General features: G+C 37.4%; 1 protein-coding gene across 8 annotated transcripts in view; it reads left to right on the plus strand.

The window, feature by feature from the left end:
* Nucleotides 1-19,625, plus strand: part of CASK (calcium/calmodulin dependent serine protein kinase) — a 454,527-nt gene that overhangs the window by 353,635 nt on the left and 81,267 nt on the right. For all 8 annotated transcript variants that reach the window (XM_049873006.1, XM_049873008.1, XM_049873009.1 and 5 more), the window contains exons 10-11: nt 4,998-5,097; nt 18,868-18,989. In XM_049873006.1, the coding sequence (XP_049728963.1) occupies nt 4,998-5,097; nt 18,868-18,989 (222 nt within the window). The remainder of the gene's footprint in view (nt 1-4,997; nt 5,098-18,867; nt 18,990-19,625) is intronic.

Raw genomic sequence — 19,625 nt, forward strand, 5'->3', positions numbered from 1 at the left:
CTCAAGTGCTTTCAATAGTTTAACTTAACAGAACTCTGAGCTAACTATATTCTTGTTTTCTACTTCCTTAAATGTGACGTAGAATCCTCTAGCTGGGAACGTTCCATTTCGATGCTTGACATACTGACATTTAAAGGAAAACTATAATTTGACCAAATTCAGAATTACCTGTAGTTCTCTGAATATAGAATCTGCCTTCTCCTTTCTAGGTTAATTTGCTTGGTAGAAAATTACAACTTTAATATTAGTTATCGTAAAAGGTTGTGAATAGTCTTCTTAACTCACTTGCAATTGTAACGTTTCGCTCTAAATCATACTAACATATACCTTCTAGTTAAAGTAAATAGAAAACTTCTTTATCAAGGATTTCATAAACTAGGAAGCTTGAATAACTGCTTGCATAAGATCTGATTTTATATTGTTGTACCCACAAGCAGTAGCGATAGTATAGTACAGGGGTTGGCAAACTATGGCCTTGGGGCCAAATCAGCCCAATACATGTTTTTGTATATGAAGTTTTATTGGCACACAGCCATGTACATTTGTTTATGTGTTGGCTATGACTATTTTCATGCTACAGTGACAGAGCTGAGTAGTTGCAACAGGGACCATATGGCCTTCAAAACCTAAAATATATACTGTCTGGCCCTTAATAGAAAAAGATTGTTGACCTCTGGTATAGCAGAAATCCTTAAACTAGGGAGAGTAGTCAGAGGACCTAATTCTGTCTACTCAAGATTCTCCCTCTAATTTGGCAGACCTCAGCAGGTTACTAAGGCTTTCTGGACCTCGGATTCCTCATCTGCAAAATGAATCTCTTAGAATAAATCACCTCTAAGGTTGACTCTCAAACTTTAATAAAATTATATGAATTCACAAGCTATTTTGGAACCATTTTGCTGTTTTACATAATAGCTTTGAATTGAATATTCAAAGCACATGCATTCACTGATTTTGGAGAACTAAATAAACAAAGCTGCTGTTTCTAAGACAGATAAACTAGGAACTTACTATTATTACTTTTTCAAAAGAACTTACCTCTGCAGGGCTCTTATAAATAGTGCTTTCTTAGTAGTATTAAGTCTTTAACTAGAGTAGTAGCTACTCTATGGGGAAAATATTAAATGATGCAGGAAGCATCAAAAGAAGATGGACGGAATACACAGAGTCATTATACCAAAAAGAATTAGTCGATATTCAACCATTTCAAGAGGTGGCATATGATCAGGAACCGATGGTGCCGAAGGAAGAAGTCCAAGGTGCTCTGAAGGCATTGGCGAAAAACAAGGCTCCAGGAATAGATGGAATATCAATTGAGATGTTTCAACAAACAGATGCAGCACTGGAGGTGCTCACTCGTCTATGCCAAGAAATATGGAAGACAGCTTCCTGGCCAAATGATTGGAAGAGATCCATATTTATGCCTATTCCCAAGAAAGGTGATCCAACCGAACGTGGAAAATATAGAACAATATCATTAATATCACACACAAGCAAAATTTTGCTGGAGATCATTCAAAAACGGCTGCAGCAATATATCGACAGGAAACTGCCAGAAATTCAGGCCGGTTTCGGAAGAGGACGTGGAACCAGGGATATCATTGCTGATGTCAGCTGGATCCTGGCTGAAAGCAGAGAATACCAGCAGGATGTTTACCTGTGTTTTATTGATTATGCAAAGGCATTCGACTGTGTGGATTCTAACAAACTATGGATAACACTGCGAAGAATGGGAATTCCAGAACATTTAATTGTGCCCATGAGGATCCTTTACATAGATCAAGAGGCAATTGTTCGGACAGAACAAGGGGATACTGATTGGTTTAAAGTCAGGAAAGGTGTGTGTCAGGGTTGTATTCTTTCACCATACCTATTTAATCTGTATGCTGAACAAATAATACGAGAAGCTGGACTATATGAAGAAGAACGGGGCATCAAGATTGGAGGAAGACTCATTAACAACCTGCATTATGCAGATGACACAACCTTGCTTGCTGAAGGTGAAGAGGACTTGAAGCACTTACTAATGAAGATCAAAGACCACAGCCTTCAGTATGGGTTACATCTCAACATAAAGAAAACAAAAATCCTCACAACTGGACCAATGAGCAACATCATGATAAACGGAGAAAAGATTGAAGTTGTCAAGGATTTTGTTTTACTTGGATCCACAATCAACAGCCATGGAAGCAGCAGTCAAGAAATCAGAAGATCCATGGCATTGGGCAAATCTGCTGCAAAGGACCTCTTTAAAGTATTGAAGAGCAAAGATGTCACCCTGAAGACTAAGCTGCGCCTGACCCAAGCCATGGTATTTTCAATCGCATCATATGCATGTGAAAGCTGGACAATGAATAAGGAAGACCGAAGAAGAGTTGATGCCTTTGAATTGTGGTGTTGCCAAAGAATATTGAATATACCATGGGCTGCCAAAAGAACAAACAAATCTGTCTTAGAAGAAGTACAACCAGAATGCTCCTTAGAAGCAAGGATGGCGAGACTGCATCTTACATACTTTGGACATGTTGTCTGGAGGGATCAGTCCCTGCAGAAGGACATCATGCTTGGCAGAGTACAGGGTCAGCAGAAAAGAGGAAGACCCTCAGCAAGGTGGATTGACACAGTGGCTGCAACAATGAGCTCAAGCATAACAACGATTGTAAGGATGGTGCAGGACCGGGCAGTGTTTCATTCTGTTGTGCATAGGGTCGCTATGAGTCGAAACCGACTCGACGGCGCCTAACAACAACAACAAGTAGCTAGAATAGGCCTTGAAAGAAAAAACTAACATATTAAGACTCGGTTGATATAAACTTTCACCAAAAACTCAATAAAATATTATTTAAGCATCAATTGGTCTCAACCCACCTGGAGCAAAGGAGAATGAAGAACACCAAGGTCACACGACAACTAAGAGCCCAAGAGACAGAAAGGGCCACATGAACCAGAGACCTACATCATCCTGAGACCAGAAAAACTAGTTGGTGCCCATCCACAATCGATGACTGCCCTGACAGGGAGCACAACAGAGAACCCCTGAGGGAGCAGGAGATCAGTGGGATGCAGACCCCAAATTCTCATAAAAAGACCATACTTAATGGTCTGGCTGAGACTAGAGGAATCCCGGCGGTCATGGTCCCCAAACCTTCTGTTGGCACAGGACAGGAACCATCCCCGAAGACAACTCATCAGACATGAAAGGGACTGGACAGTGGGTAGGAGAGAGATGCTGATGAAGAGCGAGCTAATTATATCAGGCGGACACTTGAGACCGTGTTGGCATCTCCTGTCTGGAGGGGGGATGGGAGGATAGAGAGAGTTGGAAGCTGGCAAAAATGTCACGAAAGGAGAGACTGGAAGGGCTGACTCATTAGGGGGAGAGCAAGTGGGTGTACGGAGTAAGAGGTATATAAACTTATATGTGACAGTCTGACTTGATTTGTAAACGTTCACTTGAAGCTCAATAGAAGTTAATAAATATATATATATATATTATTTTAAAAAAAACTCAGTTGATTTTCGTTTGGAAATGAAAATAAAGCATCTCTAAAATTCTAGTTTCAGTGTGTGGGAAACATATGATTTGATTGATTTGATATATAAAATTTCCATTCCCACCCAACTTTTAGGGAACACATATAATATGTAAAGTGAAATAAGCTTCTACTGTAGAAAGAAGAACTCAACATTCTCTGCTATATTTTCAGCCTAAGAGCCCTTCATGCATTAACCCTGTACTTTTGGATATCTAAGAAGTTGCCTGGAATGGTATTATCAAGATCATTTCTCTGTTTTTTGCTCTTCACTCTCTATAGTCTATCAGTTTTTCAATTTAGATTTATAGAGAGAAACCCTAACATGAGCCCCCCAAAAGTAAACCTTGTAGAAATGTATTTCTATTAATGTTTTCACATGCTTATTAACAAATACCTACGGATGTGAAGCATGTATCTTGGTTTTCAGAAAAATTCTAGAGCTCAGTATTTAAAATGTATACTTTGATGCTTTAGACCTAGACTACTTGAGTGGTTTGGTACTTAAACTACCTAAATGAGCAATTCTACCAAGACCAGCGAAAGGCTGTGCTCATGTTCTACCTATATTTTAATAGGGCTAGTAATGATTTACACTTAAAAATGCTTTACAGTTTACAGAGCACTTTCGTATACATTATGACTTCATAGTCCTGTAAAGTAAGTTATGTTGATTTTATTATCCACACTTAATAGGTAAGAAACCCTAGAGAAGTTAAATGATCTACTTAACCAGGGTCATGTAGCTGGAAAGTGACAGAGGCAGGGAACAAACCCAGATATTCTGACCTATGCCTAATACCTATAGAAATAAACATTAAAAAAAATAACTTTTATCATTCTTTTTGTTACTGAAACAGTAATTCGCAACCTGTTGCTACCTCAACAGTCCACAGGGATGTCATAGCTGGTTCTGATGTGTGACCTGATTCAGAATTACTGTGCAAAAGTAACACATAGTCATGGTTAGAAACAAAAAGAGATAAATGACAAAAGGGTTAAAAAAAATTGCTCATAATTCTACCACCCAGAAAAAATGAATACTTTTGACATTTTGTTGTATGTTCAATGTTTTATACCTATATTAACTTTTTTTTTCAAAACTGGGATCATACTATACATTGCTTTAAAACCTTTTTTCATGTAATTCGCCACAAACATCTTTCTGTTCCATTTAACATCTTTTGGCATCATTTTATAATGACTGCAAAATAGTCCAGTGTGTGGTGCGTGTCTGAGTTCAAGATGTAAATAGTTTCATACATTTTTGCAGTTCCCAACAGTGTTATTCTGGTATATGCATATGCAATTTGTTTCAAGGAATCCAAACTCTCTCTCTTCTAGTTAGCGTCTCCTATGTATTTAACTTTCTGAATAATCTTTTAAAGAATAAGCATTTGTTAATTAACTTTTTGATGTTTATGTCTTGGTTTTGATAATATTTTTTCCATCTCTTTGCTTTAGGGTGCAGTACTAGCAGCCGTGTCAAGTCACAAATTCAACTCATTCTACGGGGATCCCCCTGAAGAGTTGCCAGATTTCTCTGAAGACCCTACCTCCTCAGGTAATTTGATCATTCAGTCATTCACCAGTGTGAATCCTTTCTAGTCCCTTGTGACCAAACTATTCCTGTGATTATAGTCAGATCCTCCAAGGGATTCTAAGGAAGTTTGTCAGCAACCAAACCTCATCCATGCATTTCTGGTTCTTTTAATTTTAATATATAAGTTGCTTTTCCCTCCTGCTCCAAAACCAACATTTCACTTTTTTTTTTTAACCTCAGAAATACTTCTTCCCCTTTCCTTACTCCAAGCCCAACATTGCACTTCATTCAATCCAACATTGTAGTCAATCTTTTTGGGTCTCTCTGATTGCCTTCTACCTCAATAGAAACTTCTAATATAAGATTTTCCCCATGACAAACTGTATTAGATCAGACTTTGAGACAACACTGCTTTGAATTAAATCTTTAAATGTAAGCTGCCTTGTGAGTTAACTCTTAAAGCAATTATCAAGTTCCTACTCTTTATAGACTTTATAACACATATACACAAGCATTCAAGGGGGAAGTACATAGAAGAAGAGTTACCTATTTTGATGAAATGTGTATAGGTATGCCTGGATAAACCTGCTAAGGTTCACAAAATCATTTTATAAAATGCTCAAATTTCCATCTTACCAGTGAGGTATTCTCAAAGATCATTTACTAAAAATCCATAGGATTTGTTTATATGTATATGTCGATACATGCACTTGTATGTTAAAGTTTTTTTTTTTAATTTCCATATTTCTTTATTTCTTTACTTAACTCCTGAGCCATTGTCCCCTGGCCTTAGCTGGTCTTCCTTCTCTCATTAGGGTCACTCAGTATTTGTCATATGATTGACTTTGCACTGGTGATTTGGTTTTTGTACTCTCGGACTGGTTCAGTCAATATTCATATGTTGCCATTGGAATCAAAGCCTGGGGTCCTTCCTAAAGCATCAATTGTTCATTTTTCACAGTTCACAATATAGGAAGAATGAATGTGCCAGTGCGTCTTTCCTACTGGGACTGTGAGCATCTGTTAGTATTTTCGCTTCTTCCCTCCTCTGTTATACATGTATGGGCACATACACACACAGAAGTGCACACACACAGTTTCTTACCAATTAGTATGTGCAGACCAACTTGTGCAGAACAACAAGGTCAAGTTTCCCATTCCAGCAGCTTTATAGTTCCTCACTTTGACTTTTACCAAATGGGATGTGAATCTTCCTCTTTTGAGTGAAGGTGATTTCCAAAAACACTCAGAAATGTGAATCTCAGAGAAGGGACTCTGAGGACAAGGCCTTGCTGATTTACTCTTGTGCGGACTTGGTTAATTATCCAGAGCTCTTACGTTCCTCAATGCTCCCTATTACTTTGTTTTTCTTCTTCCAGTCCATTTTATTCCCTGCACCTGTGACTCAAAATTTTGTTAGTTCAAACCTCTTTCTTTTCTCTTCACAATCGGATTACAGTTGACCCTATTTAGGGAGATTAGACTCGGTTATGGTTTTTATATTGTACTGTGCCTATATGATATAGTCATATATTTGAAATACATTTAGGATAAATCTCTTTGAGGTTTTAGGTCAAGATCTCTAACGCTATTTTCATCTTTAGAAATGGGCCTGGAGAGCAGTATGGTCCTTGAAAGAGATTAATGAACTTTGAAGTGTTCCTTTCTATGAGGAGATGAATTTTTCCTTTAAGTAAAGGAATTGTCTATATTTATGTTATTGCTGTTGTTCTTAGGTGCCACTGAGTCCGTTCCAACTCATAGTGACCCTATGTACAACAGAATGAAACACTGCTGGTCCTGTGCCATCCTCACAATTGTTACTGTTTTTGAACCCATCGTTGCAGCCACTGTGTCAGTCCATCTCGTTGAGGGCCTTCCTCTTTTTCACTGACCCTTTACTTTACCAAGCATGATGTCCTTCTCCAGGAACTGGTCCCTCTTGATAACATATCCATGAGATGAAGTCTCACCATCCTCACTTCTAAGGAACATCCTGGCTGTACTTCTTCCAAGACAGATTTGTTCGTTCTTCTGGCAATCCATGGTATATTCAATAGTCTTCACTGGATACCATAATTCAAAGGTATCAATTCTCCCTTGGTCTTCCTTATTCATTGTCCAGCTTTCTCATGCATATTAGACAATTGAAAGTACCATGGCTTGGGTCAGGTGCACCTTAGTCTTCAAAGTAACATTATTGCTTTTTAACACCGTAAACACTTTTTAACACTTTAAAGGCCTTTTGCAGCAGATTTGCCTAATGCAATATGTCGTTTCATTTCTTGACTGCTGCTTCCGTGGGAGTTGACTGTGGATTCAAGTAAAATGAAATCCTTGACAACTTCAGTCTTTTCCCCATTTATCATGATGTTGCTTATTGGTCCAGTTGTGAGGATTTTTGTTTTCTTTATGTTGAGGTGTAATCCATACTGAAGGCTGTAGTCATTTACCTTCACCAGTAAGTGCTTCAAGTCCTCTTTACTTTCAGCAAGTAAGGTTGTGTCATCTGCATATCCCAGGTTGTTCATGAGTCTTCCTCCAATCCTGATGCCATGTTCTTCTTCGTACACTCTAGTTTCTCAGATTATTTGCTCAGCATACATATTGAATAAGCATGGTGAAAGGATACAAGCCTGATGCACACTTCCTTGATTTTAAACCACATAGTATCTATCCCCTTGTTCTGTTTGAACAGTTGCCTCTTGGTCAATGTACAGGTTGCACATGAGCACAATAAAGTATTCTGGAATTCCCATTCTTCCCGATGTTATCCATATTTGTTATGATCCACACAGTCGAATGCCTTTGCATAGTCAATAAAACACAGGTAAACATCTTTCTAGTATTCTCTGCTTTCAGCCAAGATCCATCTGACAGCAGCAGTGATATCTCTTATTCCACATCCTCTTCTGAATCCAGCTTGAATATTTCTGGCAGTTCCCTGTCGATGTACTGCTGCAACTGTTTTTTAATTATCTTCAGCAAAATTTTACTTGTGGGTGATATTAATTATATTTTTTGATAATTTCTGCATTTTGTTGCATCACCTTTCTTTGGAATGGGCACAGATAAGGATCTCTTCCACTTCGTTGGCCACGTAGCTGTCTTCCAAACTTCTGGGCATAGACGAGTGAGCGCTTCCAGTGTTGCATCTGTTTGTTGAAACCTCTCAATTGATATTCCGTCAATTCCTGAAGCCTTGTTTTTCTCCAGTGCCTTCATTGCAGCTTGGACTTCTTCCTTCAGTACCGTCGGTTCTTAATCATATGCTACCTCCTAAAATGATTGAACGTTGACCAATTCTTTTTGGTACAGTGACTCTGTATATTCCTTCCATCTGCTTTTGATGCTTCTTGCATCATTCCACTTTTTTGCCCATAAACCCAAAACCCAGTGCCCTCGAGTCAATTCCGACTCATATCATAGCGACCCTATCATAGAACCCTTCAATATTGCAACTCGAGGCTTGAATTTTTTTCTTCAGTTCTATTAGCTTGAGAAATGCCAAGCATGTTCTTCCCTTTTGGTTTTCTAACTCCAGGTCTTAGTACATATCATTATAATATTTTACTTCGCCTTCTGGAGCTGTCCTTTGAAATCTTCTGTTCTGCCCTTTACTTCATCATTTCTTCCTTTTGCTTTAGCTACTCTACATTCAAGAGCAAGTTTCAGAGTCTCTTTTGACATCCATTTTGGTCTTTTCTGTCTCTCTAATGAGCTTTTGTATAATGTCCTTGATGTCAGCCCACAACTTGTCTGGTCTTTGATCAATTAGTGTTCAGTGCAACAAATCTGTTCTTGAAATGGTCTCTAAATTCAGGTGGGATATGCTCTCATGGACTTGTTTTAATTTTCTTCAGCCTCAGCTTGAACTTTCATATAAGCAATTGATGGTCTGTAGTTGGCCTTTGGCCTTGTTCTGACTGATGATACTGAGCTTTTCCATCATCTCTTCCCACAGATGTTGTCAGTTTGATTCCTATGTATTCCATCTGGTGAGGTCCACGTGTATAGTTGCCATTTATGTTGTTGAAAAAGGATATTCCCAATGAATAGTTGTTGGTCTTGCAAAATTCTATCGTGTGATCTCTGGCATCATTTCTATCACCAACCAAGAATCAGTATTTTCCAATTACTGATCCTTCTTCTGTTTCCAACTTTCACATTCCAAACACCAGTAATTATCAGTGCATTTTGATTGCATGTTTGATCAGTTTCAGAATGCAGAAGTTGGTAAAAATCTTCAATTTCTTCATCTTTGGCATTAGTGGTTGGTATGTCAATTTGTATAATAGTCCTATTAACTGGTTTTCATTGTAGACAAATGGATATTATCCTATTACTGACAGCATTGTACTCCAGGACAGATCTTAAAATATTCTTTTTGACAATGATGGCATTCTTCTTCAATTTGTCATTCCTGGCATAACAGACATATATATCTGTATTTGTAGATGTGCTTATTTTTTATTAAATACATTTTATTGCTTAAATTTATTCCTGTTTTCTTGTACAATGTTTAAATAATTTGGTTGAAATATTTTCTGATTATAGTACTTGATTTTTAAACAAACAAAAAAAGAAATGTCTTATATACTGTGTTGTAGGTATTCTGCAAGCCCACAAATTAGTTGTTCCTGATTTAATATTCCTTTTTGCCTTTCCTTTCCTGCAGTCATGCTGCAGGAAAAGTTTTTCTTTTTTTTTTTTTTCTCCCTGTATCTTGATCTTGTGAGCAACCTGTACCTTCATTTTATATGGTAAATGTCTATCTCTATCACATTATTGAATGGCACTGTCTGGTTGCTACAAAAGATAGAAGAATGATAATAATACTGTGTAATCTAAAAATAATCATCACCTACACTAAATGAAGAGAAAATATTTATTCACTCAAAAGTCAAAGACAAAAGAAAATTTTGAAGAAAATTCTGATAGTCTCCTAAATTCTACATGGCTGTCAGGAATTATTCTGAAGTTCCTAAAATTAATTTTTAATACTTAGCCAGTGTGAAGGAGGCATTAGAATATTATTATCAACATTATTTGTCAATTAGCTATCTGCCAGAAAACTTCCTTTTCTGTAGCCAACACTAATGGTTGTATGGTTGCTTGGATTTTATCTGGACTCACATAAGAACTTTATACTTTCATAAATTAAAACATCTATGTTTTCCTTTTTTGTTATTTTGTTTTTATTTTTTAATATTTTCATTAATTTCCAATCCTAAATTCTTCTCTACTTATTAAACCCACACCCAGTGCCGTCGAGTCGATTCCGACTCATAGCGACCCTATAGGACAGAGTAGAACTGCCCCATAGAAAAACTGTCCTATAGAAATCCTTAAATTCCGCATCTTTTATTATAAGTTCACAAAGTTATCCTTTCTAGTGTCTTCTGTTTAAATTTGCACGGGTTTGTTTTACAGTAGAAAACACAGCACTTTTCGATCATTCCCTAAAATGATCTTTTAAGCCCATGGCAGAAAAAGAAAAATGATCATAGATTAGGTGTTTGTGGAGGGCAGGGAGCCTGGAAGGAGAGAGAGAACAGTGTCAGGTCACCATCTACCCATTCTTGAGATGGGCTGTCTTTATTTTTCATCTTTAGATAATGCCTTTTCTAATCTTTTTATGAAATGATAGTGATAATAAATGATAAGTGGTTAGTTTTTAATGACCTTGCCTGGCAAAAGCTAACTTGGTCCCAAAAAGCTTTTAAAATTTTACTGGTTTATGAAATCTCAAAGTCTGGGTCAGTGGTAAAGCTACCTACTTACCAAATACAGCATATTGTTTTCTTAAAGATTTATCATGGTAGGGAGTAATACTGAATGCATTTAGGAAAATATTAATGTTAAAAATCACAATTTAAATTAACCAGTTTCTCTGGAGGGGAGATGAGAGGGCAGAGGGGGTTAGAAGCTGGTTGAATGGACACGAAAAGAGAGTGGAGGGAAGAAGCGGGCTGTCTCATTAGAGGGAGAGCAATTAGGAGTATATAGCAAGGTGTATATAAATTTTTGTATGAGAGACTGACTTGATTTGTAAACTTTCACTTAAACCACAATAAAAATTAAAAAATAAATAAAATAAAAATTAACCAGTTTCTCAATTTGTCATCTAAAGAAAAGTCTAACATGCTTAGGTATGCTGTTTATAATGTAAATCCATTTTTCTCTGATTTTTTTTTTCATTTTGATTATTGAAACACATTCATCATATATTCACCATAATTAAGATTCATTGTGGTTAATATTGTGATAAACAATATATTGTTGTTTTACTTAATAATGAAAAGTAGAAATCATCTTTTCTCATATTTCAAATCAAAGAAATCAAAATCAGAACCCAGTGTTCTGATGTCGGAAATCCTAAATAGTCCCAGTGATAGGGTTCATGGAACACAAGGACCCACCACCTTGTGGTCAGCTGAAGGACCATGCTTCTTGTGGCTCGCCTAGTGAGCCCAACTGTGGCTTGATAACCTGCTTGCTCTAAAATCATACTGTTTGTTGTTTGTCCATATGCTGCCTTCCTCCTAGGACTTCTAGCAGCAGAAAGTAGGTATCCCTTTGTTTTCCTCTAAGGTTTATCTTTTATGCAAAAGTGTTTGGCTTTGCATGGTTCATCATCAGTGTGACTTTTTCCTTGGCTGCCTGTGTGTTAGATGTTTAATAATGAATTTTAACACTGCCTGATCAAAAAATAAAAACTTGGATATATTGATTTCCTGAGGCATTGTTGCACAAAGAACATTAACTTTTCACTTCTTTCAGAGTACATAAGGGGAAAAGAGGCAGTGTTAAAATTCCAGCTGCATTTGATATTACTTCACATCTGAATTTCAAGCACAAATACATTACTTCTGGGGAAAGGGTAACGTTTTATTTTATAGTTTGCTTTCCAGAAAACTTTCAGGGTAAGTAAATTTCCCTTTAAAGCTATGAGTGCTTTTTTTTTTTTAGTTTCTGTTACTGACTTCATTTTTAGTTTATTAATAAAGAGCTGTGAAATAAACTCCTGAAATCATGTCTCTTAACAAATTAAAAATATGAAACAAATGCCCCCACACACAAATGAGTACAAATAAACAGAAATCTGAATAAGATGGGTGAAGTGTATAATGTCAGTATTCAGCTTTTGGTCTTATAGTTTGGTAAAGTATTAAAATGGAAGAAACTGAGCAAAGTGTATAAGGGATCTCTATTATTTCTTACAACTACGTGTGAATCTATAATTACCTCCATTAAAAATTCAATTAAAAAATTTACGTTTACCTCAAAGTTGTGTTTCCGGTGGGAGGGGGGCGGAATATGAGACAAAGATAAATTAGAAAATCTGGGTGTAAATGATTGAATTCATTGTCAAATTTTCTTTCATTACTTGTAGCTCAAATTATAGCCAATTTAATATAGCAAATCTTATACTGTATTAATTAGGTAGTGCTACATAATGAACTACCCTAAAACGTAGCATTTATCATCTCACAGTTTCTGTGGGTCAGGAATCTGGGCATGACTTGACTGAGCACTTCTGGCTCAAGATTTCTCTTGAGGTTGCAGTCAAGCTGTTGTTCAGAGCTGCAATCTCACCTGAAGCCTCAACTGCAGGGGTTATCTTCTTCCAAGCTCACTCGTGGTTGTTGGCAGGCTTCAGTTCCTCATGGCTTGTTTGCCTGAGGAACCCATTTCCTCTCTGTTTGTTGGGCTTCACCATAGGACTGCTCACAACATGGCAGCTTGCCTTCCCCAGCACAAGAGGGAAAAAATGAGAGAAAGTGCCCAAGGCAGAAACCATGGTCTTTTCATAACCTAATCTTGGCGGTGACATCCTATCACGTCTGCCTTAATTTTTTATTAGAAGTGAGTCATTCAAGGAGGGTTTGATTATAAAAAAGAAACAAACAAAAATAAAAAAAAAAAACAAACCTGTTGCCCTCAAGTCGATTCTGACTCATAGCAACCCTGTAGGACAGCGGAGAACTCCCCCATAGGGCTTCCAAGGATCGGCTGGTAGTTTCGAACTGCTGACCTTTTGGTTAGCAGCCGAACACTTAACCACTGCACCACCAGGGCTCCAAATTTGGAGTTGTCTGCACTATATATGTCTAGAATCTAAAGCATTTATCACCATGTGTAAATTTTCATTACTTGAATTGGATATAGCACAGGTGCTTAAGTCCGAAATACAGTTTCCATTAAAGGATTCACTACTGCTTATAACTTGATTGATAACTGGTATTTGCTTTGTACATTGAAAGAGAATAAAAGGTGTTGTCCTGGGGGTGGGGGAAAGGGATTGACTGCAAAGAGACAGGATGGTATTTTTTTTTGGAGTGATAAAAATGTTCTATATCGTGATTGCGATGATGGTTACATGACTGTAAACATTTGTCAAAACTCATCAGAATTTACACTTAAATAGGTTAATTTCATCTTATATAAATTATACTTTAGTAAGCAGATTTTTTTTACTGTGCTTGCAAGGAGAGTCTTTGAGTAGGTGGTACAAATGTGTATACAGTGATGCAAAAAGTCCCTGGGTGTTGCAAACAGTTCGTGCTCCACTACCAGTCTAAAGGTTGTCAGCTTAAACCCACTCAGCGGCACCACAGAAGAAAGGCCCAGTGATCTGCTTCTGTAAAGATTAACCCCCCCACCAAAAAAAAAACCTGTTGCCATAGAGTCAATTCCAACTCATAGCAGCCCTATAGGACAGAGTAGAGCTGCCCCATAGGGTTTCCAAGGAGCAGCTGGTGGATTCGAACTGCCAACCTTTTGTTTAGCAGCCGAGCTCTTAACCACTGCACCACCAGGGCTCCCTGTAAAGATTACAGCCAAGAAAACCCTATGGAGCAGTTCAACTCTGTAACAAATGGGGTCACCATGAGTCAGAATCAAGTCAATGTCAGTGGGTTTGGGTTTGTAGTGATGCAGTGTCATATTAACAAGGTTGCTAATAAAATAGGAAAGAAAGGTTATTGATGACTCTTCCGGAGAAACTAGGTTAGATTCAAATGCTGAGTTTGTTCAGTAATATTGGCTTTTGTAGCTATCCATATAATTTTTTTTTAATGCACAAATCTTTGTTACTGAAATAACTGCAGGAAAAAATATGAGTGTATACATTTATCAAAACTCATTGAATGGTATGCTTAAGATTTTTTCATTTCACCCTATGCAAATTTTACCTGAAATATAGAGAAAGAAGATTAGGAGTGAAGTATACTGTTGATATTGGTCACCCTGGCATACACTTTGAAATGAATGAAAAATAAGATGAATTAATGGATTGATAGGTGGATAGGCAGTGGGTTTGGTTTTGTTTTGGTAATGTCCACTTAATGTTTTCAGTGAAAGAATACCAAGCCTGGCAGCATAATTATCATTCACAATTAAAAATTAGCCACAGTGCCTTCAACAGGTGAATGGTCAAACAAATTCCATTACCGTGGAATACTACTTAGCAATTAAAAGAAAAAAAAAAAAAACAATGAACTATTATTGATACACACAACAACCTGGATGAATCTCCAGAGAATCATGCTGAGTGAAAAAAAAAACGGCCTCAAAAGTTTACATACTGTATTAATTTCATTTACATAACATCCTTGAAATGACAAAATTATAGAAATGGAGAACAGATTAGTGATTGCCAGGGGTTAGGAGGGGATGGGAATGGGAGGGAAATGAGTGTGACTATAAAAGGGCAACATGAGGGATCCTTGTGGTGATGGAAATCTTCTGTGTCTTGCTTTTATGGATGTCAGTATCCTGATTGTGATAATAAATCACGGTATAGTTTTGCAAGATTCTACTATTGAGGAAAACTGGGATATCTCTGTATTATTTCTTACAATTGCAGGTGAATCTACAATTACCTCAAAATAAGTTTAATGTACAAAAGTTAGCCACAGTAATTCCCATGTGGGTGACTACATGATTTACGGCTTAAGCCTCAAATCCTTAATATAATTAAATAAAAAAAAAACTATAGTCCTGCAAAAATAGCCTGTTTAGTTTAAACAGAGAAGAAAATATTCTTTGATGGTTACGAGAGAGGGGAGGGAGGGAGGGAGAGGGGGAGTCACTAGATAGTAGACAAGAACTAATTTAGGTGAAGGGAAGGGCAACACACAATACAGGAGAGGTCAGCACAACTGGACTAAACCAAAAGCAGTTTCCTTAATAAACCAAACACTTCGAAGGCCACTGTAGCAGGGGTGGGAGTTTGGGGACCATGGTTTCAGGGGACATCTAGGTCAATTGGCATAATAAAAACTATTAAGAAAACATTCTGCATTCCATTTTGGAGAGTGGCGTCTGGGGTCTCAAATGCTAGCAAGCGGCCATCTAAGATGCAACAGTTGGTCTCAGCCCACATGGAGCAAAGGAGAATGAAGAACTCCAAAGACACAGGTATGCACCTGAGAGTCAGAATGGGCCACATAAAGCAAAGACTACATCAGCCTGAGACCAGAAGAACTAGATGGTACCTGGCTACAACCGATGACTGCCATGACAGGGAGCACAACAGAAAATCCCTGAAGGAGCAGGAGAGCAGTGGGATGCAGACCTCAAATTCACATCAAAAGAGCAGACTTAATGGTCTGACTGAGACTAGAGGGACCCCGGAGGTCATGGTCCCCAGACCTTCTGTTAGCCCAAGACAGGAACCATTCCCAAAGCCAACTCTTCAGACAGGGATTGGACTGGACTATAAGGCAGAAAATGATACTGGTGAGGATTGGGCTTCTTGGATCAAGTAGACCCATGAGACTATCTGGGCAGCTCCTGTCTGGAGGGGAGATGTGAAGGCGGAGGGGGAGAGAAGGTGGCTGAATGGACATGGAAACACAGGGTGGAGAGAAGGAATGTGCTGTCTCATTAGGGGGAGAGCAACTAGGAGTATATAGCAAGGTGTATATAAGGTTTTATATGAGAGACTGACTTGATTTGTAAACCTTCGCTTAAAGCACCAGAAAAAAAAGAGAGAACAGCCAAAGAACCCCACAGCCACCAGAAGAAAGGAAATAATAAAGATCAGAGCAGATATAAATCAAATAGAGAAAAGAAAGAGGATCAACAAAACCAGAAGTTGGCTCTTTAAAAAGATCAACAAAATTGACAAACCATTGGCCAAACTGACAAAAGAAAAACAGGAAAGGAAGCAGATAACCCAAGTAAAAACTGAAATGGGGACATTACAACAGACCCAACTGAAATAAAAAGGTTCATAACGGACTACTATGAAAAACTGTACTCCAACAAGCAGAATAAAGTCTTTTTTTTTTTAAGTGCTTAAAAAAAAAAATAGATTCAATGTGGTAAAAAGACTCAATTTATGTATGAATTTGATGCACTCCCAATCAAAATACAACAGGTTTTTTCTTTGTTTGTTTTTAACGTCTACAACGGCACTGGGTGTTGGGGTAGTAAAGCTGAACGTTCGTACACCTCTGACCCAGCAATTCCACTTGGAGATTAGACCCTAGAGAAACTCTATAAAGTGTGCTCAAGAGGACATTCACAAAGGTGTATGTTGTCATATAGCAAACTTAGAAATGGTCCATCAATTGCAGAAAGTAATCAACTGCTAACCGAAAGGTCGGCAGTTCGAAACCACCAGCAGCTCCGCAGGAGAAAGTTGTGGCAGTCTGCTTCTGTAGAGATTTACAGCCTTGGAAGCCCTATGGGGTCACTATGAGTCAGACTTGATGGCAGTGGGATGTAGTAAAAGCATAAATCCTGAATGGGATATACTACCAACTCCAGAAAGTGATTATGTCTGGTATGGGGAGGTAGGTTTTAGATGAGAACAAAGGGGATTTCAGCTGTATCTGTACTATTTATTTCTTTAAAATTTTTGGAGCAAATATGACCAAATGTTATATTTGTTAAATCTAGATAATGAGTTATCTAGATAATGAGTTCTTGTTATGTTATTCTCTTTGTCTTTCTGATGTTTTAACAATATCATAATAAACAAATTTAAAATAAAAAAATAGCCTATTTAGCAACTTTTTCTTTTTTTTTTTTTTTTGATATTGTAGAAAACTTGGAAAATACAGGCAAGAACAGAATGAAGTTTAAATAGGAATGTAAAGATAATTACTGTTTCTCTTTTGGTATACTTAATTCTGTTTTTTTCCTGAGCATGTATATATATTTGTTTTATCATAATTGGGAATATACTGTTTGTGTGTTTTCATTCTGCTTTTTTGAATTTTATATCATGAGGATTTCCCTTATGTCTTTATAATTCATCAAAAACAATTTTCAATTGTCTACATATTCCATGATGTGGATGTTCTATAATTTATGTGATTATTCTCTAATTAGGTATTTGTTTTGTATGATAATTATCTTTTTCTGTAGTTCTCATTACATAAATCTTTTCCTATATTTCTCATTTTTTCCTTAACATAGGTTTTTATGAATGGAATTACTGGATCAAAGTACATGAGCATTCTTAAGGTTCTTTAATGTATGTTACCAGATTGCTTTCTGGGAAAATGGTACTAATTTATACTCTCATCAATAAGTGCATGAGAGTGGATGAGATCCAAGACAAGAAGTAATTAGAAAGAGCATAGAGTCTCAGAATAGAAAGTATACTGGTATATTTATCTAAAACAGGGTTTCTCAACCTCAGCACTATTGACGTTTTGAGGCTGATAATTCTTTGTTGTGAGGGGTCTGTCATGTAAATTGTAGGAGGTTTGGCAGTATCCCTGGCCTCTACCCACAAGATGCCAGTAGACCACCCGCCAGTTGTGACAACCAAAACTGTCTCCAGACATTGCCAAATGTCCCCTGGTGGGGGTGGCAGTGGGGGCAAAATCTTTCTCAGCTGAGAACCACCCATCTAAAGACTTAAATGTGTGATAGGCATTTATTCGTAGGGTTTCTGTGACGTACACTAATGCTGTGAAGCCTAGCCTCTCAGGGTTCTTTTCTTTCTCTGGAGTACGTATGTGCAAGTTGTCTACAGAGTAAAATCATTTCTTTCAGGCTGTGTAAATGTGTAAACATCTCAGAATGCATCTTTCTCTGCTGATACCTCCCTAGAATCGTGGGTATAAGAGAGAATTTAAACCAAGTGACCACACTACCATTTGCTTTACTGATTTGGCTTAATAGCAGTAAGGTATTTGTGTCAGTCCGTATACTTCCCCTTTGTCTTTGTCTTCTAAATAAGAAGGGCCTAACAAAATGAAAGTGACCTTGTTCTCATGACTTTGTATGTAAAGAATAAAAGGAAGAAACTGGGGTTTTTGTTGACTGAAGTTCGAGCCTTAAAAATCCTAAGAAGCCTATTTTAAGCAGCAGGAGCTCCAAATTGAAAGTTTGCCCCTCAGATCTACAGCTGACTTTACCGTCAGTTCTTGATGGAATGCACCTGCGTAAAAGACTCACCTGTCTTGTTTCTGTAATATGTTAAAAAGTCATGGGGTCACTGAACCCACACTCTTTTTCTGATTTATAACTTGCTGCACCCAGATCCTCTGGTAACTCAGTTATAGTTGATGACTTACCTTAATTCACATAAGACAAGCCTCAGTTCACTTTGAAAGTTGGAGAGCACACAAATACATTGTTAAGAACATGTATTTGTTCACGGAAAATACTCTGTCTTAAATGATATGAAACTCATTTAAGTCTATCCTTCAGTAAAGACATTAGCCTTTGAAGTTCTAAAGTTAGTTCATTGTTCTTAAGTATAAAGTTTCTGTTCCAAAGGTTAGTTTTACATTGACTTTCTTTTTTGTTTGTTCACCTTAGGAGCAGTCTCACAGGTGCTGGACAGCCTGGAAGAAATTCATGCACTTACAGACTGCAGTGAGAAGGACTTAGATTTTCTACACAGTGTTTTCCAGGATCAGCATCTTCACACACTACTAGATGTAAGTCTTTCTTTTGATTATTTTTATTTTTTGGTAAATTGGGTATTTAGCATACCTTTTTATTTCAGATGACTTGCCAGACGTCCATCATAACCATCTTTTTTTCAGTTACCTTAAGTCTATGGGAAATGTGGGGAAATCATCCATCATAGAGTCATGACTGAAGTAAAGAATATGTTCAGTACAAATGCACTATCACCTAGCAAAATCACACACACACACACACACACACAGTATGTGCATTTTTTAAAAAGAGTAGAGCGAAACTCTAATTTGCTGAAGTATCTTTATTTCTATTAGAAGAATCCATTGAACTTAGATATTATTACTTTTTATTGTTAAACATTGTTCTAAAACATTACACCTCAAGTAATAGACTGTATTCCCACACTTATCCTACTTAATATTGCCGATTTTCGTAGCTCAGTGCCTTTATTAAATGTGACAGGCTCCACTGATTGAGATACAAAGAAAAAACGGAAGCTAGCAATTCACATATGCTTTCATTCCAGTCACAGTCTAGCTAAGTAATATACCTTTCTTACAGAACCTGGTTCACTTCAGCAGATGACATTTTCTTGGGTGGTTCTGGGATATTAATATATGTTAGTCTTTTCATAAGAAAAGCCCTCCCTT

This window comes from Elephas maximus, chromosome X, assembly GCF_024166365.1.
Source record: "Elephas maximus indicus isolate mEleMax1 chromosome X, mEleMax1 primary haplotype, whole genome shotgun sequence".
In the NCBI taxonomy this organism is placed as follows: domain Eukaryota; kingdom Metazoa; phylum Chordata; class Mammalia; order Proboscidea; family Elephantidae; genus Elephas; species Elephas maximus.